At 56.2% G+C, this 23,012-nt stretch overlaps 3 protein-coding genes across 8 annotated transcripts; 2 read left to right on the forward strand and 1 right to left on the reverse strand.

The window, feature by feature from the left end:
* The first annotated feature begins 674 nt into the window (after window positions 1–674).
* NEURL4 (neuralized E3 ubiquitin protein ligase 4) lies at window positions 675–13,130 on the forward strand. 4 transcript variants are annotated; one of them, XM_049859393.1, is made up of 29 exons: window positions 675–1,270; window positions 2,077–2,521; window positions 2,741–2,806; window positions 2,953–3,251; window positions 3,416–3,527; window positions 3,620–3,708; window positions 4,480–4,552; window positions 4,687–4,951; window positions 5,196–5,377; window positions 5,697–5,782; window positions 5,904–6,066; window positions 6,162–6,360; window positions 6,451–6,527; window positions 6,633–6,711; window positions 7,040–7,215; window positions 7,303–7,434; window positions 8,266–8,411; window positions 8,491–8,715; window positions 8,801–8,899; window positions 8,985–9,146; window positions 9,327–9,491; window positions 10,046–10,204; window positions 10,526–10,705; window positions 10,832–10,919; window positions 11,014–11,121; window positions 11,272–11,416; window positions 11,575–11,687; window positions 11,778–11,943; window positions 12,570–13,129. In XM_049859393.1, exons 1-29 carry the CDS (start codon window positions 989–991, stop codon window positions 12,772–12,774), a joined length of 4,686 nt encoding a protein of 1,561 aa, XP_049715350.1. In that variant the 5' UTR covers window positions 675–988; the 3' UTR covers window positions 12,775–13,129. The 4 variants fall into 4 exon arrangements, with proteins under 4 accessions (XP_049715350.1, XP_049715351.1, XP_049715352.1 ...); XM_049859394.1 differs by having other exon boundaries at window positions 7,040–7,209; XM_049859395.1 differs by lacking the exon at window positions 2,741–2,806 and having other exon boundaries at window positions 676–1,270; window positions 7,040–7,209.
* A 341-nt stretch (window positions 13,131–13,471) lies between these two features.
* On the forward strand, window positions 13,472–16,240 carry GPS2 (G protein pathway suppressor 2). The gene is made up of 11 exons (XM_049859401.1): window positions 13,472–13,560; window positions 13,778–13,940; window positions 14,318–14,427; window positions 14,513–14,625; window positions 14,739–14,818; window positions 14,909–14,991; window positions 15,196–15,349; window positions 15,438–15,527; window positions 15,625–15,704; window positions 15,793–15,888; window positions 16,072–16,240. The coding sequence occupies exons 2-11, from the start codon at window positions 13,847–13,849 to the stop codon at window positions 16,153–16,155; spliced, it is 984 nt and encodes a 327-aa protein (XP_049715358.1). The 5' UTR covers window positions 13,472–13,560; window positions 13,778–13,846; the 3' UTR covers window positions 16,156–16,240.
* A 206-nt stretch (window positions 16,241–16,446) lies between these two features.
* On the reverse strand, window positions 16,447–21,931 carry EIF5A (eukaryotic translation initiation factor 5A). Of its 3 annotated transcripts, none has more exons than XM_049859405.1 (6): window positions 21,826–21,931; window positions 19,168–19,353; window positions 17,784–17,888; window positions 17,449–17,580; window positions 17,273–17,346; window positions 16,447–17,092 (listed from the first exon to the last, which is right to left on the reverse strand). In XM_049859405.1, the coding sequence occupies exons 2-5, from the start codon at window positions 19,330–19,332 to the stop codon at window positions 17,284–17,286; spliced, it is 465 nt and encodes a 154-aa protein (XP_049715362.1). In that variant the 5' UTR covers window positions 19,333–19,353; window positions 21,826–21,931; the 3' UTR covers window positions 16,447–17,092; window positions 17,273–17,283. The 3 variants fall into 3 exon arrangements, with proteins under 3 accessions (XP_049715362.1, XP_049715360.1, XP_049715361.1); XM_049859403.1 differs by lacking the exon at window positions 21,826–21,931 and adding an exon at window positions 21,421–21,602; XM_049859404.1 differs by lacking the exon at window positions 21,826–21,931 and adding an exon at window positions 21,052–21,165.
* Window positions 21,932–23,012: the final 1,081 nt, after the last annotated feature.

The following is a 23,012-nucleotide window of genomic DNA, read 5'->3' on the forward strand; positions in this document are numbered from 1 at the left end:
GCGTTATCAAGACCCTGTAGCGCGACCTCGGGCTGGAAGCCCCGCTGTTCGCCCCTCCCTTCCTAGTCCTCTCTGTATTCTTTCTTTGTCTCTCGTGTTTGTTCCCGCCCTTCTTCCCCTTCACTGCCCACGTCCGAATCAGCCAATCATAGTTTCGAGGCCTTGCTGGGGAGCAAGAAGCCTGAATTGTGACGTCACAGTCCCTCACCCTTAGCGCGAGTATCGGAGAGTTGGGCTGGGGGTTTGCGAACAGGTCTGGGGGATTTTTGGGAACCATCTGCACCGTTGCTCCAAACTGCCTAACGAAGTTTCTTTGGATTCTTTATTCGTGGCTTTTAAATCTAAGATTTTTGTTGAATTGGATTAAAACATCTGCGAGCTTTTTTCCCCAAAAGCTCTGCCTTTCACGAGAGGCGTGAGGCAAGCTAGGAGAAGTGCGACAGTGTCGCAAGCCACTTCCAGTCTCGGAAGCGTGGAGGGCAGAGACTTTCATTTACAAAGCCGCCGCTTCTCCCCGCTTCTACAAGTGCCGCTCACACAGCTTTAAAGCGTGTAGCGTGAAAGAAGAAACCTCCTACTCTTGCCGTAAAGCGGGTGTTTCGAGGTGTCTCTTCCCTCAACGACGTCGGGGTCGTCGGTGCCTCTGTCGTAAAACAAAGTGGACGCCGGAACCCCCTCCGTCGTAAAGATACCTGAGGCATCGTTTCGTCCTTCCACTGTCGCAAAAATTCCCTGCTTAAATCTTTGCCCTGCTCGGAGCCGCACTGTTTCCCTGCCGTGCCGTAAAGCAGACCCGCCCGACCCCGTCGCCCTTCTGTTCCCACCGTGGTAGTCATTAGTTCCCTAGCCCGGGACGCTGCGTTGCCCGGCAGTGCCGTAAAGCACACCTGGCTCCCGCCCCCGGTTCTATTCCCTCAGGCTATCGGTCCACCGCGGTTGCCACGGCGCCGCCAAGCGCGGCTGTCGCGCGGCCCCGGTGTCAGCGGCGATGGCGGCGGGGTCGGGTGGGAGTGGGGGCTCTGGGGGAGGCCCCGGGCCGGGGCCGGGCGGGGGTGGGGGTCCCGGCGGGAGTGGCCCAGGACCGGGGTCCACCGGGGGCCTCGGCAGTGGCGGGGAGCTACACCCGCGCACCGGGCGCTTGGTGAGCCTGTCGGCCTGTGGGCGCACAGCGCGACGGCAGCAGCCGGGCCAGGAGTTTAACCACGGGCTGGTATTGAGCCGGGAACCCTTGCGCGATGGACGCGTCTTCACTGTCCGCATCGACCGCAAGGTGCGGAGCCGGGGCCGTGGAACCGAGAGGCTGAGAGTGATAGGAGGGCACCAGAAGAACACGGGGTAGGGCAGCTGGGGGGAGCCCACAGCCGGGTACCGAGAGGGAATCGACAGATCGTAGGACACCAGGTGACGGGCAGGATAGGATCATAAAGCAGAAACATGCAGTCTGAAGGAGAAAGAGACGCAGAAGACACGGGCTCATCAGTAGAATGGCTGGGGAATAGGCCTCCTGGAACAATTGCTTGGGTGATGAGGCTGGAGAGGTGTCCGAGATGTGGTGGGAGAAGAGAGATACCAAGGAAAGGACAAATCCAGAAATGGCCTGAAAGTTGGATGAGGGAGGTGTGTGTGCTCCCAGAGATAGAATTTGGGAGGAGAGTGAATTGGGTGGAGTCAGAAAGCCTGGGAGAGAATTTGGCCCTGGGGTAGAGAGTGATAGATAAGGGAGAGGGGCAGGGAAGCTGTGCATTTGGGTGGTTGAGGGGCCCCAGAAACCAGGGAAGTTAGAGGAGACCAGGGGCTGAAGCCAGGAAATTCAGACAGCCAGGTGGGGAAAGGAACCGTGTGGTAGATGCTGAGGATCTGAGGATAGGATAGGGATGAGCAGCCCAAACAGTCGTGAGACAGACCAGAAAAAGACTTGTTTTTGTCTCTGGATTAGTGTTTCAGAGAGAGAAAGGAAGAGTCTGAGAGATGAGAAGAGGAAGATGTAGTGGCCTGTGGAATGTGGCTTCTTGGTGGTGGGAGACCCACTGGTGTCCCATTCTGAGCTTTTCTCCACTCCCCACCCTTCCATCACAGGTCAACTCCTGGAGTGGCTCTATTGAGATCGGGGTGACGGCACTGGACCCCAGTGTCCTGGACTTCCCAAGCAGTGCCACGGGGCTGAAGGGGGGCTCGTGGGTAGTGTCAGGCTGCTCGGTGCTGCGGGATGGACGCTCTGTACTGGAGGAGTATGGTCAGGACCTGGACCAGCTTGGTGAAGGGGACCGTGTGGGTGTGGAGCGCACAGCGGCTGGGGAGCTGCGGCTCTGGGTGAATGGGCGGGATTGTGGTGTGGCTGCCACAGGCCTGCCTGTTCGAGTCTGGGCTGTTGTGGACCTTTATGGCAAGTGCACCCAGATCACTGTGCTACCCTCTGAGCCAGGCTTCAGCCCCCCTACTCCCACCCCCATGCCTCCCCTCGAGCCCTCTGCGCCCCCTGAAGATTCTGCCTTGGCTGAGCAGGGGGCCTCTGGGGATGAAGGTGAGAACACAGCTGGGGTGTTGGTGGAGGGCTGGGGGCAGACGGAATGGCTGAAGGACTAGGGGAGATGCCATAAAATATGGGGCTGGGTGTGGACAGGGTCGCTCTGACTTCCTAGTTGTTGAAGGGGAGAACAGGAGCTACAGGAGGGGTCTCCTGGCTGTGGGCCTTGAAGCAGAGGATGAACCCTTATTCCCCTTATTCCCACCTGGTCCCCAGCCTTCATGGTGTCCCCAGCGCAGGCCCGGCCAGAGACGTTTCCTAAGAACCTTGAGTCGCATAATGGTGAGGGCTTGGGGAGGCCCTGGGAAGGGGAACGGGAAGTGAGGTGGACAAGGGTAAGATCTCAGGGAGAGTTTGGGAGGGAACTCACGAGATTGGTAGGGAGAACACGCTAAGCCTCATTTCCGTTTCTTTCCTCTATGTCGTAGACTTTGCCAGCATGGAGCTCTCAGAGGTGGTGAGCAACGCCATCCTCTCTGCCTACAACGGGGGGCTCCTGAATGTGAACCTGAGCTCCCCACCAGCAGAGGAAGGGCCGGGGTCCAGCTGTGCTGCCACCTCACCTATCCTCACTTCCAATGATGCTCTGCTCTTTCATGAGAAGTGTGGGACCCTGATCAAACTGAGCAACAATAATAAGACGGCTGAGCGCCGGCGGCCCCTGGACGAATTCAACAATGGGGTTGTCATGACTAACCGCCCCCTTCGGGACAATGAGATGTTTGAGGTGTGTAAGATCCTGGGGTCTGATTGGGTTCCCAGCCAATTAGCTAAAGATGGACACTCTGTCCTTGATGCTGGGAGGGTGGGGCCTAGCAGAGATCTGAAAGCTGAGGGTCTCTTCTCTCCGTTTATATTCCCCGACCTCCCTTTGGTATAACTCCACTAAAGATCCGCATTGACAAGCTTGTAGACAAGTGGTCGGGCTCCATCGAGATTGGCGTCACCACTCACAACCCCAATAGCTTGGAGTACCCGGCTACCATGACGAACCTCCAGTCAGGTACAGCCTCAGATAAGGGTGGGGGCATGGGCCTGGGGGTTGTTGAGGAGAAGGAAGCCCTCACCCTAACCAGAGTGTCCACCTTCACCTAGGCACCATCATGATGAGTGGCTGTGGGATCCTAACCAATGGCAAGGGCACCCGCCGAGAGTACTGTGAGTTCAGCCTGGATGAGTTGCAGGTGAGGGTGGGCCCCGAGCCCCCAGCCTGTCTCCAGGGAGCCATGGGTACTCTGTATCCCTGCCTTGGTACCATGGGCTCATCTGTGACCTAAAGCAAGTCCCTTTGTCTTTTGCCCGAAGGTTCCTTCTGAGAAGGCAGGTTGCCCGACAGTCAGGCACTCAGATCTTGGACTCAGATGGGTTCACTTCATCTTACTGTCTTACCATTTGTGGTGGTGACCGGAGGCAAAAAGCTTATTCTTCTTAGTATTTTTTTCTTTAGTCTTTAAAATGAGAATATTAATACAGTACAAACGATAAAGCCAGAACTTGTGTAAGGCAGAAGCCTGTGAGAGAAGGAAAACTCAAAGATTTTCAATTAATGGACATGGGAATATGCTAAGATTGCATTCCATCAAAGGAGAAAAACCCGTGAGACTCGAAAAAGCAAGGCAGTCCCGTCGAGTTCCAGCTCTCACAGGTTTCCCTGTAGCGTTTATTTTATAGATTGTCTGGAAACGTCTGTAAAATGGTTTAACTCAGCGTGTGGTGCATATTACTGAGCGTTAGATAAATGTATAATTGTCGTGTCCAGGAAATGGGGACCTGGGCCTGCCCTGTGTATGTTCCAGGGTGGTCTGAGACTATGTGAACACTTTTTGGAGCAATTTCCTTGTGGAATGGGGTGGTGGGAAGACTCCAGGGCCACTCTGCTCTTGTGGTCCCTAGGGCAAGTCTATGCGTTGCCTACGGATAGGTTCCACACCCGGTTATTTTTCTGCTTTGAACAGGAGGGCGACCACATTGGTCTCACAAGGAAGTCCAACTCTGCCCTGCACTTTTTTATTAATGGCATCGATCAGGGTAAGAGAAAGCCCAAAGAGGGCTGCTGGACCAGGGCTTTTGGGGGTAGGGTGGGGACTGGGGTCGGTACACCTTCCTCCTGTCTTACTTCCCCTTCCCCCCAACCCTGCCATCCCCGTCTTTTGTCCCTACAGGTGTGGCTACCCCACTGACACCCCCGGTGGTATATGGTGTGGTGGACTTGTATGGGATGGCAGTGAAGGTGACCATTGTCCATAATAACAACCACAGTGATCGTCTGCGCCGGAACAATGCCATCTTGCGGGCGCTGTCCCCTGAGGGTGCGCTCCGCCGTGCTGCTCCGGCTGCCCAGGCAGAACCTGAGCGCCTGCTTTTCCATCCCAACTGTGGTCAGAAGGCAGCCATCACCCACGAGGGACGCACTGCCCTGAGGCCCCAGTATGGCCCATGGGGTGGGGAGAAGCTTGCAGAAGGGGCTCTAATGTGTTTGGGGGAGTGTTGGGGAGTGGGAAGCAGAGGGAAGTGGTCTGGGGAATCCTTTACAGAAAGGGGGAGCCTCCTGGGGGTGAAGTTTAACTGGTTGACGTGGGGCAGTGGGGGCTGGGCAGGCATCACTGGGTGAAGGCTTGGCATGCTTAGAGTGTGTGTCAGGGGTCTGAGTGCCCGCTTTCTCTGCCCTCAGTGCCACCGATGACTTCAATCACGGCGTGGTGCTGAGCAGCAGGGCCCTGCGGGATGGTGAGGTGTTCCAGGTGCGCATCGACAAGATGGTGGACAAATGGGCTGGCTCCATCGAGATTGGTGTCACCACCCACAATCCTGCCTACCTCCAGTTGCCCTCCACCATGACCAACCTGCGCTCTGGTGAGCTCCCAGGGAGGGCGGCCCAGGTGGGGTCCCAGGGAGGACGCTGTCCCCGCAGCCCTGGCATTGTTCTCTAGCCCTTTGTTCACTTGTCACATTTGTGACGACTTAATTCAGTGGCTGGCGAGTGCCACATGGCCAGGGCCCGTGACTGACTTGGGAACTGCAGTTTTCTTGCCTTGCTCAGGTAAGAAAGCCCTCTGTCAGAAAAAAGACAAGCTCGGTTATCTGGGCTCAGGGCAGTGAGGTAGGGACTGTCTTCAAAGGAGGGAGACCTGCCTTCCCCCTCATGTTCCTCCGCCACTGCTTATCCCTCTAGGGACCTGGATGATGACCGGGAATGGGGTGATGCACAATGGGACCACCATTCTGGATGAATATGGGCACAACCTGGACCGCCTCAAGGTGGGAGCGTGGGTGCTGCACCAGGTGGCGTGGTGGGGGCAGTAGGTGAGCAGAGCTGGTGCAGGACCAGCCCAGGCCGGGGCTCTGCCTGACTCCTCACTGCAGCCCCCCTTCTTCCAAGGCAGGGGACACGGTGGGCGTGGTGCGGCGGGAGGACGGGACTCTCCACTTCTTTGTCAATGGGATGACCCAGGGCCCTGCGGCCTGGAATGTGCCCCCAGGCGTCTATGCTGTCGTGGATCTCTATGGCCAGGCGGCCCAGGCCACCATTGTGGACGACGTGGGTGAGGGCCGGGCTGGGCCGGGACAGGGAGCTGGGGTGGCCTTGGGAGGCCTTGGAAACACCTGTATACCTAATGGTTAGTATCCACTCTTGCAGAGGTGCCTCCAGTCTCTGAGCCACTCCCTGAGGGAAACAACCAGACGTCCCCGAGCTCCCCATCATCAGGGGCCGGGGGCTCCGACCTGCGCTTCCACCAGTTGCATGGCAGTAACGCGGTCATCACGAATGGGGGCCGCACCGCGCTCCGTCACAACTGCCGCAGCGAGTTCAATGACGCCATCGTCATTTCCAACCGGTCAGTGTCTGGGCTTCGTGTTCCTACTTTCCTACTGCCCAGCCTCGGCTACCCAGGCAGGCCTTCTCTGATCACCACGCTCTGTGGCAGAGCCCTGCGGGATGGAGAGCTGTTTGAAATTGTCATTCAGAAGATGGTGGACCGCTGGTCAGGCTCCATTGAGGCTGGTGAGGGGCGTCTGTGTGTGTGTTTGTGGCGGGGTGGGGAGGGGGTGGGCTGCTGGAAGCCTGTGGCTGGGGGATCAGCCCTAACCTCCTTTTGTCTTCTCCTAGGAGTGACTGCTATTCGGCCTGAAGACCTTGAATTTCCCAACACTATGACAGACATTGACTATGATACATGGATGCTGAGGTTGCGTTGCCTGCTTTTGGGAATGGCTGGGCTAGGTGGAGCTGTGTGTGAGGGAATCAGGGTTTGGGGCCTCTGGTGGCCATGGGGGATCGGGCTGCTCCCTCCCTTCAGTTCTGGTAAGCCCCCCAGCCCTGTAGGGGCCACACCCCTCCTTCCTTGTAGGGTAGTTCCTACTTTTCCCTGGGGTGATCTCAGAAATGAAGGAGATAGGAATGGGCTTCTGACCCAGATCAAGACCCCAAGCCAAGGTTCTGACAGGCAGAGACTGGGCAGGGGCCTGTGTGGGATGAAGCTGGGAGGCTGATCCACCCCTTCTGCCATCTCCTAGTGGCACAGCCATCATGCAAGATGGTAACACGATGCGCAATAACTATGGATGCGACCTGGATGCGCTGGGCACGGGCGCTCGCATCGGCATGATGCGGACTGCAAAGGGTGATCTGCACTACTTCATCAATGGCCAGGACCAAGGCGCCGCCTGCTCAGGCTTGCCTCCGGGTAAAGGTGACTACTCTGTGGCTTTCGACCGGCCACCTTCAGTCTACTTTACCCCAGGCTGTTGGGCTTCAGACTGCTCCTTTTTCCACCCAGAGGTGTATGCAGTAGTGGATCTGTATGGCCAGTGTGTCCAAGTGTCCATCACCAATGCCACCGGCCCCATGGACAATAGCCTGGCGACCAGCAACACCGCCACTGAGAAGTCATTCCCCCTGCACTCCCCAGGTTCCACCAGCAGGGAGGGAGGGAGGCGGGGAGGGCTGGGTTTGTCTGTTGTGGGATTTGGTGGAGTGCATTCAGGGCAGGGAATCTGCTTGCAGACAGGCTGGCTGTGGGGGCTGCAGGCTAAAGGGAGGGAACAAGCCAGAGTGGGAAATGGTCAAGGGCGGGAATCAGTTATTCCTGGCGTACAGAGTCGTAACACTCTCCTGCCACCAAGGGGCCAGGATATCATAAACTGGGTGTCTTAGTTACCTAGTGTTGTTGTAACAGAAATACCGCAGATGGATGGTCTTAACAAATTCATCTTCTCATAGTTTAGGAGGCTAGAAGTTCGAATTCAGGGTGCTGGCTTTAGGGGAAGGCTTTCTGTCTTTGTCAGCTCTGGAGGAAGGTCCTTGTCTCTTAGCTTCTGCTCCAGGGTGGTCTTCATATGGCTTGGCATTTTTCTTTCTTATCTCTTCTTCACTTGTTTAATCTCTTTTATACCTCAGAAGAGATTAACTCAGAACACACCCTACGCTAATTCTGTCTTATTAGCGTAACAAAGACAACCCATTCCCAAGTGGAATCATAGCCACAGGCTTAGAGATTACAATTTACAACACATATTTTTCGGGGACACAGTTGAGCCTATAACACTGGGCATGTCAGGCTCGAGAGGGACTCTTCTTCTGACCAACAGAAGTGTCAAGAGGTTCTGAAGGAGTAAAGGCAAATGGGGCCTTATATCCGCTTCCTGTTTGACCTGAAATCTATGCTCTGTCTTGTGTCAGTTTCTTGACTGAAGCTTGCTGGCCCACTCCTACTCCTTCCTCTGGTGCCCTCTTTCCACAGTGGCTGGTGTAGCCCACCGCTTCCACAGTACTTGTGGCAAGAATGTTACCCTTGAGGAGGATGGCACAAGGGCAGTGCGTGCGGCTGGCTATGCTCATGGCCTGGTTTTCAGCACTAAGGAGCTCAAGGCTGAAGAAGTCTTTGAGGTGGGCTGTGGAGGTGTGACAGACTGCTTCTACCCTTATGCCCCCAGCTAGTGCCACCTAATGTGGTTCTCTTTTCCAGGTGAAAGTGGAAGAGCTGGATGAGAAGTGGGCAGGTTCCCTCAGGCTAGGGCTGACCACCCTGCCACCAGGGGAGATGGGGGCTGGAGCGGGAGGCGGCCCAGGGCTGCCTCCCTCCCTGCCAGAGCTCCGGACTAAGACCACCTGGATGGTGTCCAGCTGTGAAGTGAGGCGCGATGGGCAGCTCCAGAGGATGAACTATGGCCGGAACCTCGAGAGGCTGGGGGTGAAGCATCTGGCTTTGGGGGTGGGGCTGGGGCTGGTAGAGAGAAGTGGACTGAGCATCTATCCTGGCCCCACCTTGGTCCTAGGTGGGGAGCCGTGTGGGCATCCGTCGGGGGGCAGATGATACAATGCACATCCTGGTAGATGGAGAGGACATGGGACCGGCTGCCACTGGCATTGCCAAGGTAGACCTAAGGCTTTCCTTGGGGTTTGGGAGTGGGGTGAGTGTTACTGTTGACCTCTGACTTCCGGTGCCCTGTGTGCCCCCAGAACGTGTGGGCTGTGTTGGATCTGTACGGGCCGGTTCGAAGCGTGTCTATTGTCAGCTCCACGAGGCTGGAGGAGCCAGAAGGCACCCAGCCTCCTTCCCCCAGTTCGGATACCGGCAGTGAGGGCGAGGAGGACGAGGAGGGCGAGGAGCATGGCCTGGGAGTAAGAAGCTGCAGCAGGGCCTGCGGGGCTCAGGGATGGGTGGTTGGTGGCCATGGGTGTCTCTGATCCAGGTCACCATGGATAGGCATAGGTTCATGCCCGAGCTCAGTGTAAACCCAAGGGAGATGGGTCAGGCGCGGCCTCAGCCACCCTAGCAGCTCAGTCTCTTCTCCATACCAGGGCCAGAATCAGGTGGCCATTCTGCCCACAGCCCTTGAGTTCCTGGAGAACCATGGGAAGAACATCCTTTTATCCAATGGGAACCGTACAGCCACGCGAGTGGCCAGCTACAATCAGGGCATCGTGGTCATCAACCAGCCCCTGGTGCCCCAGCTGCTAGTCCAGGTGGGCCTTGCTTCTGTACCCCTGTTCCTTTGGCTCCAGGTGACCTAGAGCCAACCTTCCTGGAGAAAGCCCTTTCCAGGTTGCGGGAGAAGTGACAGGCAAACCCCTTGGGTGAATTTCCTGGGCTTTCGTTCACACTCTATCGGGGGGGTTGCAGATCAGTTGCCACAAAGTTACCCTCTGGAGCGCTAAGGGCTGTGGCGTGGGAAGCAGTGGGGAGGTGCTGGGGGAGCCCAGAGGCGATGCCTGATCCTAGGTGTGGGAACAGGGAAGGAGGAGGGTCCTTTCTGCTGCAAGGTGAAGGATATGTCAAGGTTAGCCAGGTGAAGGAAGCCCCTGGGGATGAGGGTCCCTGCAGAGGCAACAGCAAGACCAAGGCCCAAAGGGAAGGAAACAACTGAATGTGTAGCTTCCGGTCCCTCCAAGCCTGAGCAGGGGCAGTGTCGCAGGGAGCTGCAGTCTTCCCTCCCTGGTGGGTGAGGACCCTGCTTCTGTTTGGTGGGTGACCTCATCCCAGGAGGCCCTGACTGGGAAATAGTTGCCATCTCCCCCAGGTGCGGATAGATTTCCTGAACCGACAGTGGACATCTTCCCTTGTCCTGGGGGTCATCACCTGCCCACCAGAGAGGCTCAACTTCCCTGCTTCTGCCTGTGCCCTCAAACGGGCAGTCTGGCTGTTGCGGGGCCGTGGGGTCTTCCATAACGGTCTCAAGGTGAGGAGGGAGCTAGAGAGAAGGGAGAGGGCTGGGCAAAAGGGGGAAGTTGGACCCTTAGCTCTGGACGTAGGACCGCAGGAACAAAGAGGGACTGTCTCTGGGCCTGGCCCTATATTGGGCGGGCAAGGGCAGGAGTGTCGTTAACTGCTGACCCCTTCCTCTGTCCCTGCTATTGAGAATGTCACAGTTGGGGGATGGAAGATCACTGAAGTGAGGGGCAGCATGGAGGCAAGCCCAGGGACTGGCACTGCAGGTGAGCAGAGGCGGGGACTGCTGGTGGAGGCTGGTTTCTGGAAGACAGCAGGTCTCTCCTCCCAGATCTGTGAGAAGTTTGGGCCAAATCTGGACACGTGTCCTGAAGGCACTATCCTAGGACTGCGGCTGGACAGCTCCGGGGGGCTGCACCTCCATGTCAATGGAGTGGACCAGGGGGTGGCTGTGACAGATGTCCCCCAGCCCTGCCATGCGCTCGTGGACCTCTATGGGCAGTGCGAGCAGGTCAGTGGCAATGGGGGGTGTTTGGGAGACTGGGCTGTCGGGGTGAGGGGCGGGCTGTGGTCAGAGAAGGGCCTCAGCAGGCCCAGGGGCTGCCCAGGCTCTGCTGACCACCTTTCTCCCCTGCAGGTGACAATCGTGAGCCCTGAACCAGGGGCTGCCAGTGGCAAGGGTGCTCCAACCCAAGGGGACATGGAGAAAGCTGACATGGTAGACGGTGAGGCAGCCCGAAGGGACTAGGCTCTGACATCCACACCCACCCACACATGGAGCCCCTGCTCCTGTGACCGATTTCACCTCTGCTCCCTCAGGTATCAAGGAGAGTGTATGCTGGGGGCCACCCCCGGCTGCTAGCCCTCTAAAGAGCTGCGAGTACCATGCCCTTTGCGCCCGTTTCCAAGAGCTGCTGCTGCTTCCTGGTGAGTCCCCAATCCCTGCCTGAATCCGCCTCATTCCCAGGCCAGTCCAGGGCCATGTCCTGAGCCCCAGAGACTGGTCGGGAGGAGCCAGCGTGGTTGGGACCCCGGGCAGGAACCACAGCATCAAGCCTGCTACATGCTTTTCTGCAGAGGATTATTTCATGCCTCCGCCCAAGCGCAGCTTGTGCTACTGTGAGTCTTGCCGGAAGCTTCGAGGGGATGAGGCCCACAGGCGCCGAGGAGAGCCCCCCCAGGAGTATGCCCTGCCCTTTGGCTGGTGCAGGTTCAACCTCAGGTACTTGTGGGTAGGGTCACACATCCCCCTTACTGTTCACTGCTCCCGTGAGAAAGGCGGGCCCCACAAGGGTGCTTGGAAGAAGTATAGGACTTTCTGTCCAGAGGTGATCTTGGGAAGCCAGTAACATTGCTCTGCCCCATCTGTCCATCTCCCAGGGTAAATCCCCACCTGGAGGCTGGGACACTGTCCAAGAAGTGGCACATGGCTTATCATGGGAGCAACGTGGCGGCTGTACGAAGGGTGCTGGACCGAGGGGAGCTGGGAGCAGGTACTGTGGAACAGGCAGAGGTGGGGCAGGCTGGGCCTGTGGTCCATGGAAGGAATGAAAAGGGCTGCCCTGACCCAGATGTCCCCACAGGCACTGCCTCCATCCTGAGCTGCCGGCCCTTGAAGGGAGAGCCTGGGGTGGGGTTCGAGGAGCCTGGCGAGAACTGTGCACCTCCTCGGGAGGAGCAGCCCCCTCCGGTGCTGCTTTCCCCCTCCCTTCAGTATGCTGGGGACGAGACCCTGGCATCTAAAGTGCAGTGAGTATGCGGGAGGGCTGGGAGTTCAGACCAAGAGGGAGCCCCAGGGCCACTTGGTCTCCATGACTTGCCCTCCCCTGTCTCTACCTTGTCTTGCTCAGTTCATCAGTCACCTGAAAGTTCCTTTTTTTCATTCATTCATTGAACAGATAGCACTTAACTTTGTGCTGCCTTGTGAACGAAAGGAACCTTTCTCTTGGGGAATTTGTCTTTATCCCTAGAATGTGTTTATGTATAATAAGTATTTAGTGTTTTTAAAGGTGGTAAGTACTATGGAAAAGAAGAGTGGGGCGAAGTGGACCAGAAGTGCTGTTGGGGTGGGTGGTCAGGGCAGCATCATTCAGAAGGTGAGATTTCAGGAGGACTTGAAGAAAGAAGACCTGAAAGAGGGCACAGGCAGAAGCAGGGAAGTTGAGCCTTTCCGGTGGGCTGGCAATGACTCCCAGGACAAGGGAAGATGCCCACTGTTAGCCAAACAGGTATTGGGAGACAGATTTTAGTATCAAGAACAGTTAGTCCCTAAGGTGGGAGTATTTTAGGGACAGCAAGACCAGGTTGGAGCCGAGTACACAAGGGTTGAGGTGATGGGGGTCAGAGGTCTCACTCCCCTGTCTTTTGCCTGACAGATTCCGGGACCCCAAATCCCAGCGGACACACCAGGCCCAGGTGGCGTTCCAGGTGTGTGTGCGCCCAGGCTCCTACACCCCTGGGCCGCCCTCTGCTGCCCTCCAAGAGCCTCCTGACCCTCACTTCAGGCCATCTGAACTGGAGTGGGTAACCAAGGAAAAAGGAGCCACACTCCTCTATGCCCTGCTGGTACGGGTGGAATGAGGGGTGATACCCCACTACTACAAGCACAGTTGGGCCCTGGGCCCAGGGACTCCGGGTGACGGCTGCCTCCACCTCATTCCAGTGACCCGTGGCATGCACCGTGCTCAGTCTTGGCAGGTGCGCAGGAGCGTGTAGGCAGGCTCGGGTTTGGGTGGGAAGGAAGTGGAGCACATCTCCATGTCCAGGGGGCCAGAACATCCCTCTGCAGGCCCTGGGTACCCCTCTTCATGCACTGATTTGGGGAACAAGACTCCCTGTCACTCCTCTCCTCATATGACTTAATTTATTTCCGTTTTTTTTCTGGTTACTGTGAATCCCAGGAGTCTCTCCCTGTGCCCCACATGAAGCTGCTTTTTCGGGGGGCCGTCGGGCGGGAGTGGGGAAGGGCGGGGGAGGTAAGATGGGAACCGTCTGTACAGTTGTTACTGGCTCAGATTTCTAAGGCGCCAATAAACACCGTCTCCGAGACCCCGCCTCGGCCTCTCTGTTGCGCGCCCCTCTCGGCGGAGCCCCGGCCCTCGGGCTGCTCGCAGTGCACCGGGCCCCGCGAAGTAGAGGGCTCCGGGTCGTCCGCAGTGACGACAGCCTCTCACGACCGGCCCGGGGCCGCCGCCAGGGAGGGTTTGGACGCCACGGGCACCCGTCGTTCGGCGTCTCCGCCCGTTCTCCTCCCCAGCCGCGCGGCCGGCGGCGCCCTTGACTCCGGAAGAACTAGCCCTAGTCGCCGGATGTGACGTGCGCGGCTGAGGCGCGCAGGAGGCCGCGGAGAAAGCGCAGAGCAGGCGGGTAGGGAGGGGCGGGGGCCCGGGGCCGGCGAGCAGGGGGCGGGAGCGCCGAGGCTGGAACCCCTGGCGTCGCCCGGGCACGCGGCCGAGCCGTGGCTGCGGCCGGGCCGGCTAGGCGCCGGGGACACGTGACCGGGGCGGCGGGCGGCCGGCGGCCGGCGGCCGGGCGGGCTTCCCCTCGGCCGGGCGCGGTCCCCTGAGCGCCCGCCTCCCCGCAGGCCCCGTCCGAGGTCTGGCAGTCAGTGACAGAGCCGGGCGCCCACGGCCCGAGCGTCCCCGGCGGCACCATGCCCGCGCTCCTGGAGCGCCCCAAGCTTTCCAACGCCATGGCCAGGGCGCTGCACCGGCACATCATGATGGAGCGGGAGCGCAAGCGGCAGGGTGAGCTGGGGCTAGAGCGGGCGGGCCCACGGGCCGGGGAGACACCACCAGCCCGGGGCCGACTTCACCCACGCGCAGCCCCGGGTGCCGGCGCCGGGGCTGGAGGAGGGACGCGCAGCCCCGCTGTGTCCAGAGGTCGGGTCTGTGCTCCAGAACTCTTGAGCCGGGAAGGACCTTGGAGAGCACCTAATAAAACCTTCGTCTCCCTGTCCTCTGTTGCAGCGATGGGGAAACCTGTGTCCTCAAGGGGGAAAGCGCTATTACTTAGGGCATACCGTAGCGCTGGGATAACCTAATTCTGCTGGCTCTTACTGTCTACCTTTTTCCTATTTTAATCACCCTGCCACTTCCCCTATTCTGCTCTACTTTTCCTCCAGAGGAAGAAGAGGTGGACAAGATGATGGAACAGAAGATGAAGGAAGAGCAGGAGAGGCGGAAGAAGAAGGAGATGGAAGAGAGAATGTCACTAGAGGAGACTAAGGAACAAGTAAGCAGTTCCTCGGTCCCTCCCAGCTCTGCATTCTTGTCTTGGCTTTCCTGCCTTCATCATCTTCTCTATCCTCCACTTCCAGATTCTGAAGTTGCAGGAGAAGCTTTTGGCCCTACAGGAAGAGAAGCACCAGCTTTTCCTGCAGCTCAAGAAGGTCTTACATGAGGAAGAAAAACGGAGACGAAAGGAGCAGAGGTGGGTTCTGATAGCTGAAAATAAAATTGGGACAAAAATGGAACTGGGTCAGGTAACCAAAGATCAGTTTAACGGGGAACCTGTCCTTGACTTTGACCTTCCTTTCACTCCAGCGACCTGACCACTCTAACATCAGCTGCGTATCAGCAGAGCTTGACTGTTCATACGGGAACGCACCTCCTCAGCATGCAGGGTGAGGACAAAAAAAGCCATGGGACAGAATGAGCCCTCCTGAGGGTGCAGCCTCCCATTGCAGCATCACGAAGCACCTATCCCTTTCTAGGGAGCCCTGGAGGACACAATCGCCCAGGTACCCTCATGGCAGCTGACAGAGCCAAACAGATGTTTGGACCGCAAGTGCTTACTGTGAGTGGGGTAGGGTTGGGTGTGTAGCCATTACTTTTCCCTGTTGCTTCTTTCAGCCAGACCTGTGTATCTGCACTACCAGTATTGGAATCATGAACGTATTAAGCGCTGTGGGGGGAAATGGGACCTAGAGAGATATGTGCAAGTCAGAGCATCTGCTTTCAAGGGGTTGACGGGCAGTGAGTTCTCACCCTCCCTCTTTAGACCCGACACTACGTGGGCTCAGCAGCTGCTTTTGCAGGGACACCAGAGCATGGGCAATTCCAAAGCAGCCCAGGAGGTGCCTATGGGACTGCTCAGCCCCCACCTCATTATGGGCCCACACAGCCAGCCTATAGTCCCAGTCAGCAGCTTAGAGGTGAGTGGTGGGAAGAGGGAGGCCCAGAGGGAGGACCGTTATAAATGGAATAAAAGGAGGTTTTAATGGCCGTGCCTGCTTTTCTCAGCACCTTCAGCGTTTCCTGCAGTACAGTACCTGTCTCAGCCACAGCCACAGCCCTATGCCGTGCACGGCCACTTTCAGCCCACCCAGACAGGTGATAACACCCCATACAGGAGACCCAGCTCCATGAGTCTTCTCTTCCTCCCTGTCCTATTTTCATTCTCTTCTGTTCGTTTCACAAACCCCTTTAGGGTTTCTCCAACCTGGGGGTGCCCTGTCCTTGCAAAAGCAGATGGAACATGCTAACCAGCAGACTGGCTTCTCTGACTCAGTAAGTGTGGAACCATGGGAGGCCAGGGTAAGGACTATGCCAAGGAGAGGCCCAGGCTGCCTCAGGACCCAACTTTGTTCTTTCCTAGTCCTCCCTGCGCCCCATGCACCCCCAGGCTCTGCACCCAGCCCCTGGACTCCTTGCCTCCCCCCAGCTTCCTGTGCAGATGCAGCCAGCAGGAAAGGTGAGGATGGTAATCAAATGGTCAGAATCGCTACCAGGAAGACTGGACTGGGTAGGACAGGTGGTGCCCCCCCCCCCCCAGTTTTCCCTTTCTTTTTGAGGGTGGATACCAGTAAGGTTATTGAAGTGGAAGAAGGGAGAGTATGCACACTGACGAAAGTCTTCATGTCATTACCACTACCAGTCGGGCTTCGCAGCCACCAGCCAACCTGGGCCTCGACTTCCTTTCATCCAGCACAGCCAGAACCCACGTTTCTACCACAAGTGACCAGATTCTATCTTCAGCCTCACCCCCACCACGGGTGAGGGCTCCCTTCCATGTGTCCCAGACCAATAAAATCTACCTGCCACTGCCCCTGGCTGCTGCTGTTTGTGTTGCCTCCAACCCAGCTGTCTAGAACAGGCAGCTGCCTGGGGGTAGAGGGGCACCTGGCTGGTCAGGTCCTGAGCAAGTCATTGGTACACAGTTAAGTCAGTGGCAAATTCAATCAATTTCTGGCTTCCAGACAGCAAATACCCATTTGCCTCAAATCCCCGAAGAAGTAACTGAGTTAGGGACTTCATATTAAACTTGTTTTATTCAGGTTTGATTTTAACAAATGTGTCGGGGAGAGGGCCCGCAGGGAAGGGTGAAGCCCGTGGGGCAGGGCCCTCCCAGATGCCTGAGGAGGGAGCAGGCCCCTCCCCTCTCTTCCTCTTCCCTCCCCATCTAAAGGGGCTTGGAGAGAGATACAGGCAGGGGAAGGGACTGGTCCCCAGTCTGTGGGGCTGGTGTTTCAGGGGAAAGGGGAAAGGACTATGGAGAACAGGGGACCAGACCAGGAATGAGTAAGGGAAAGGCTGAGAGGACCATTTGCCAGAATCCACAGCATTCTGATTGCAGATTGAATTAAAAAAAAAAACAAAAAACAAAAAAAACAGGAACAAAAAAAACTAAACCACAAGCAGCACCCACCCCTTCTCCCCCAACAGAGCTGTAGTACGAGAGGAGAAGAGAAGGGCATCCTCACCAAGGCCATTGCTTGCTCCTGGCCAAGGGAGCGGGGTGAAGGGCAGGGGAGTCCCCGACAGATTGGGGGGAGAAACCAAAATAAAACATCAAATAAATTGTATAGGAGTCCAGCCAAGGGCCAGGCCAGAGCTGGGCCAGGCTGGGGGAGGGGGCCTCTGTAGGCTCCAGAATCACTGCTGCGACCACCGCCACCCTGGGTAGGAGAGAGAAACCAGGTAAGACAGTACAACACCTTCAATACAGGAGACAAGGTGGGGAGGGCAGGACCATTCTGGGGGCAGACAGTAAGCCTTGGGCCATTAAGAGCAGTGAAACTCTTTGTCTGATGGGGGTAACAAAGTGCTTGTGGGGAGAGGCCGTCACACCTGCTTACCTGGGAGCCAGTTATTTTGCCATGGCCTTGATTGCAACAGCTGCCTCCTCTGTCATGGCAGACAGCACTGTGATCTGAGGAAGCAAGAGAGGACCACTGAGCAGATACCCAAGCTCAGAAAGAAGCAAAATGAGCAAAGGTGGGCATAAAGGAAAGGGAGAAGGGGTGCGCCATACCAGGATCTCTTCTCCACAGTCATACTTCTGCTCGATCTCCTTGCCGAGGTCTCCCTCAGGCAGACGAAGGTCCTCCCGCACCTCTCCACTGTCCTGGAGCAGTGATAGGTACCCATCCTGGATGCCAATCAGCTAGGAGCAGATAGGGAAGGAAGCTGAAGACAGCTCCAAGTAGTCTGAAGACAAAGCCTCCATGGGCAAACTGGGGTGGCAGCGAATAGCTAATACCAAATATCCTTCCTGTCATTTCCCTCCTCTCCTACAAGCAGCTCTGGTCGTCCCCGCCCCCCGCCTCATAAACCACTAACCCAGGCTCTCCCAGACCATCTACATACCTGGAAGTCATTCCTTTTGATGTTGGGGACATCCATATTATGAGTTGAGGGGCAGATATCTTCATATTTCTTCCCAGTAAAGATGTCAATACCAACCAGGTGAACCTGTATGTATGTATCACATCAAAGAAAAACCCGAACTAACTCTAGGCTAGAGGAAATAGACTCAGTGTTCCAGGCTGGTGAGGAAAGGCAAACTAGGATGTTAGGGCAAAGATACGGGGAACTGGAATTGAACCAATTCAGGAAAGAAATACTAAAGCCTCTAAAAAAAAAAAAAAAAAAAAAAAAAAACCTGAGGGAAAAAATCCCACCATTGAGATTGGGGTTGACAATACAAGGGAAATTGACAGGCAAGCTTAAAAAAAATGAAGTTACCTTTAATTATCAAGATTTAGACAAGGTGCTAAGGGTCCAGGGAAGTGGGAGGAGTCTAGGTTAAAGGAAAGGATTTTCTGGACACCAGCCTAAGGAGATGAAAATGTGGGAAATAAGGAACAGAGAAGAGAAGGAACCGAAGAAAGACCAAAAAAAAAAAAAAAAAAAAAGAAAAGGCAAGAGGGGAGCAGAATAGGGAAAAAAAAGACTCAAATTATGCAATTAGGAAAAAAACAAACCAGAATGCAGCATGCAGAGAATTTAGACATCAGGAAGTATTACAGAATGAATGTTAAGTCAACACAAGATGGAAAAACAGTGATTAGGGAACAGAACAACAAGAAACGCAACAAGGATAACCCAGGTTGGGATAGCCTCTTGACAGGAAGAAAAAGCCTGAGGGCTTAAGAGAAACCCTGGCAAGAATGTTAAGAACCAAGAAAGCAAAGTGAGGGCAAAGAACTCAAGAAGAGGGGGCTAGCAGAGACAGTTACCCAATGAGAGGTCTAAAGGGAAAGCTGGATTTAGGGAATGGGGCAGCAAGGTGACGTGGAGGCTCAGAGGTACACTGGAGCCCCTCTAGAGGAAGGCTGCACTCTGTGTTAGGACTAGAAAAACTGGGGGCAAAGTTATGAAAACAGCACCAATAAAGACTCCAAGGAAGAGACAAACAGAAAAACTGAAAGCCAGGAAACCAGAAATAAGGAGGACCAACCAAATAGAGGCAAAAAGGGTCAAGAAGAGCAGCTGGCATACTAGTACGAAAATGAAGAAAGGAAAAGGATTACCAGAAAATGATGTAGGCACAGAGATATAAGCATGGGAAAGGCCGAAAACTTGGGGAACAAATATAGTCTGAACAAACATAAGGACTGAATGTGGAAAAAGAAGAACTGAACAGGTGCAAAAGGAGGTACAGGGCCAGGACTGTCGACAGCTCGTTACTGGAAGCCCCATGGACACTGAAGTTGTGGGGAAGGCAAATGTGGAGAAGTGAAATTCTAACCTTGGCGTGGCCATGCTTGCCAGTCTTGGAAGTAGACATCTCGACGATCTTACATGGCCGGCCTTTGAGCACCACAAAGCCATTCTTACGTAATGCTGAGCACTGCATTGGGAAGGTGGCTGAGGCCCCTGCATCTCCTGTTTCGAAGTCCAAATCATCTGCCATTTTAAGAGGCTTCGATTCCAACTGGAATCAAGAAAAGAACTGGGGTCAGTAAAGATGAAGGGTAACAGGACCTTCAATCTATCCCACTCCTATGTGGAAACACTGCTCCATTTTCCCCTAAGGCTTTATTACCATACCCACCTAAAATCAGGTCTAAGTTTCTGCATTAAATACTGATTGGAATCACAGATACCTAAAAACTACTGTACACATGGAGGGCTGGATAGCTGGATCCACCTATAATGGCTTGGGATAGAAAGGATCTAAGGAGTTGGAATACCAAATCTCAGGGATGGGCAAAGGCTGAATTCCTGGGAGAGGGAGGACTTAGGTGTTGCTGAAACCACCCACCCTTCTCCCACACACATACCAAACCAAACCCACCACGGTGGAGTATAATCAGACTCACAGCGACCCTACAGAACAGAGCAGAACTGCCTCATAGGGTTTCCAAGGCTGTAGATCTTTATGTAAGCAGACTGCCAGATCTTTCTCCCGAGGAGCGCCCAGTGGGTTCGAACTGCCAACCTTTCGGTTAGGTTAGCAGTCGAGTGCTTTAACCACTGCATCACCAGGGCTCCTTCCACACACATATCCAGGGCTATAATTAGGTGAGCAGCTATGAGCCAGCAAAAGGGCGGGGCTAATGGGGGGGTGGAGAACGGAGGACAGGGCCCCACCCGTCTGTTACCACCCCCCCTCCACCATCCACACACAACCTAGTCACTGGTACAGGAAACCACAAGGCCTCTTTGGGGGATTCCCGCCTCCCCAACACGCATTTGCAGATGCGGCTGAGAGGGAGAAAGGAAAGTTGTTTCCTAACCAATCCTCCTGCCAAACACAACGATCTCGGTTCCCGAAGGGAACCCAGGCACCCAGCCTCTCCTCGAGGGCCCTCCCACTTTTCCCAGGATGCATTGGTCCTGTCGGCTTTTCAGGCCTGGCCTGTGCAGTCAGTAGAAAGTGGAGATATGGGGGGCGATGAACAACAATAAAATGAAAGCAAAAAGTTGGTAGCAGAAATTATACCAGGCTACATGAGTTAAAGACTCTTAAAACCGAGGAACTCTCAAATTTGTCACAACGGAAAAGACAGTGACAAGGTGAAGAGCGCCTATCACGGTGAGGAACTCCTCTGGCCGGGGCCTGAAGGCGCTATCCAGACTTGCCGAGTAAAGTTGGGCGACCGTTCAGTCGCCCTCGGTTTCCCCACTTCTCCAGCCTCCCAGCTCAGAGTGCCACTTACACCTGGCCGGACGCCTCACTTCACATGAGGAGCGGGAGAAAAGCTTCCAAAGGCCGGTTAAGTGGGGGAGCGCTAACATATGCCCGCAGCGCGGTCTTCAGGGCTGTCAGGACGCGGGCCTCGAGCGGCTCCCACTCCCCCCAATTCCAGGCTCCTTTAGACACCCGCGAGGCCCAAGCCTCCCCGCACCGGGGGTTGCCGGCTCCCGCCCACCATGTGCCCGCCCGGGGCTTCCGGTGGCCGGGACCTGGGGGAGGGGAGGGGTCCCTGCGCTGCCATGCGGCCCCCGTCCACATTCGGCCATGTGGCCTCCGACCCCGAGGGCAGCCGCCCATGGGGGGCACTTCCGGTGCCGCGGCCGCCCCCTCTTCAAAGGCCGCAGCCAGGCCCGGAGCCACGCCGCCTCCCCTCCCCCTCGGCGGCCGCCAACCCCCCCACATGCCCTCTCACCGAGTCGTCCCCTCCCCCACCTCACGTGTCCGCGCGGCGCCCGGTGCTCAACGGTCCAGGTACCCTTGTCCCGACGGGCCGATCTGGCTCCGGCTCCGGCCCTCGCCCCGGCGTGGCCGCCTGGCGGCCTCTCCCGCGTGGCGGCCTCGCGGCTCGCCGTCCCCCGCCCTGCGTCGCTCCAACGTCACCCGGCCGGCCCCAACCGCCACCCCGCGCGCCAACCAGGGAGCACGCCCGCATTTCCCCGCACCTCGCGCCGCTCCCACACCGAACCCCGTGCGGCGGAGGCCGCCGCTTCACTCTGCCCCCTCCCCGACCCCCGCGTAGTTCCATCTCTCCTCCCAGACCCAAGACAAGGTTCCGCGCACGCGCGCCCAGTCTGCTCTCACCTCGCGCGAACGCACTGACTCGACTCGTCCGCTCGCCGCGAGCCCAACCGCTGCCTCCGAGCCCGCTGCCGCCGCCGCCGCCGCCGCCTCTACCGCCGCCGCCGCTGCTGCACACGGGTCTTAGTACGCAGGCGCCGACTCCCCACTGACCAACCAAGCAGCCCTATGACAGCCGCGCAAGCGTGCTATCTGTCTTCTCCGCCCTCCACCCACGCACTGCGCAAGCGCATAGGCCCCTTCCCCGCTCCACCCTCCCTTCCACCTACCCAACCAATGACGCGCACACGTGACCCCGCCCCTCAGAAGTCCTAAACTCTCCTGACCAGTCAGCAACGCGCATGCGTTCCCGGTTTTTTAATCCCTTCACCCTCTTTTTCTCTCCCTCTGATAGATCCCTAGCCTTACCGGACAGTCCTTGCGCCTGCGCAATAAAGAGCCCTGCACTCCACACCCTCTGTAGGAAACGCCTCGGCCTCAAGGCGCATGCGTACTGGGAATCCTAAACGCCCCTTCCACCTCAGACGTCTTCTGTACGCCGCACGTTGAAAAGACCACGCCACTGTATCGCTGGTCTCTTCTAGAACGCATGCGTCTTAGGGAACGCCCCACCTCAGCTTTCGCCGGGCTTGTACGAAGCTCACGTTTCAAAAAGCTTGCAGTGTGGCGAGCTCCTATTGTCTCGAAACCCGGGGCTTCCAGACCCACACAAGCCCGAGCGAATCTCTGCCTTTCTTTTCCTAGCGCGCTTGTATGGTCAGGTTACCTCCCGTGTCAGCTTCACTTCTTTAAACTGTACGCCACTGTTGTGCCATAGAGTTTCACCTAGAAAGATAGAGCGGTCCAGTCCCAGCCACCATCTTGTTTAAGCCACGGTCCGTATTGGTCCCTATGGCTTCGTTAGAGTCCGTTCCACTCCTGAATCTAAATAAAAAGATTTACATATCATTTACATAGCATTTGTATGCTCTGCGGTGTCCAAAATAAACTGTCTACAAGCACCCTTAGAAAAAGTTGTCTATACATAAGAGCGGAATGTTAAAATCCACTGACGTGCTGTAAGTCAGAGAAGATGACCAGGAAGCTGGAAACGAGTTATCTCCGGAGTTGTATTTCTTTGGCCCTCATCCAGTTGAAGAAAGCTGCTTTTCCTGAAACTACTCTTTTCCCCTCCAGTTCCTAGGTTTCTAACAGTACCTCCATGGCTACTTTGTTTGCTCCAATAAGCTAAGTGGACCACAGGACTGTGGGACGAGATAGCCAAAGATCTGAGCTTGGAATTCAAAACTCTTAATCTGGTTCTTGTTTTCTGTGTGACTTTGAGAAATTCAAATCGCTCTTCCTTAGGTTCCTCTCCATAAAACGAAGATAATAATGATGTCTGATCTTCTCTACTCACCAGGATATTGAAACAATCCTGTGAGATGATATAGGGTGAACTGCAAAGACTAACCTGAGTTACTATCTTCGTGTAATGCATTACACTTTCACCCTCACTTCCTTCCATTCAGTCTTCTGAAATCCCTGCCCTTTCATTTGTAAATAACTTCTTTGGATGCATTGTTCAAAGGTCCAATGCACATGATCGAGCAATT

This window comes from Elephas maximus, chromosome 19 (genome assembly GCF_024166365.1).
Source record: "Elephas maximus indicus isolate mEleMax1 chromosome 19, mEleMax1 primary haplotype, whole genome shotgun sequence".
Lineage (NCBI taxonomy): Eukaryota > Metazoa > Chordata > Mammalia > Proboscidea > Elephantidae > Elephas > Elephas maximus.

What these genes read in the sequence shown, in the direction of transcription:
- GPS2 (XM_049859401.1), top strand. Translation starts at nt 13,847, where the DNA reads ATGCCCGCGCTCCTGGAGCGCCCCAAGCTTTCCAACGCCATGGCCAGG. An exon ending in CGGAGACGAAAGGAGCAGAG is followed by an intron (nt 14,626 to 14,738) that starts GTGGGTTCTGAT and finishes CTTTCACTCCAG; the next exon opens with CGACCTGACCACTCTAACAT. An exon ending in CTTTCAGCCCACCCAGACAG is followed by an intron (nt 15,528 to 15,624) that starts GTGATAACACCC and finishes AAACCCCTTTAG; the next exon opens with GGTTTCTCCAACCTGGGGGT.
- NEURL4 (XM_049859393.1), top strand. Translation starts at nt 989, where the DNA reads ATGGCGGCGGGGTCGGGTGGGAGTGGGGGCTCTGGGGGAGGCCCCGGG. An exon ending in CGCACTGCCCTGAGGCCCCA is followed by an intron (nt 4,952 to 5,195) that starts GTATGGCCCATG and finishes CTCTGCCCTCAG; the next exon opens with TGCCACCGATGACTTCAATC. An exon ending in AGGCTGAAGAAGTCTTTGAG is followed by an intron (nt 8,412 to 8,490) that starts GTGGGCTGTGGA and finishes TCTCTTTTCCAG; the next exon opens with GTGAAAGTGGAAGAGCTGGA.
- EIF5A (XM_049859405.1), bottom strand. Translation starts at nt 19,332, where the DNA reads ATGGCAGATGATTTGGACTTCGAAACAGGAGATGCAGGGGCCTCAGCC. An exon ending in TCAAAAGGAATGACTTCCAG is followed by an intron (nt 17,581 to 17,783) that starts GTATGTAGATGG and finishes ATCTGCTCCTAG; the next exon opens with CTGATTGGCATCCAGGATGG. An exon ending in ACTGTGGAGAAGAGATCCTG is followed by an intron (nt 17,347 to 17,448) that starts GTATGGCGCACC and finishes TTGCTTCCTCAG; the next exon opens with ATCACAGTGCTGTCTGCCAT.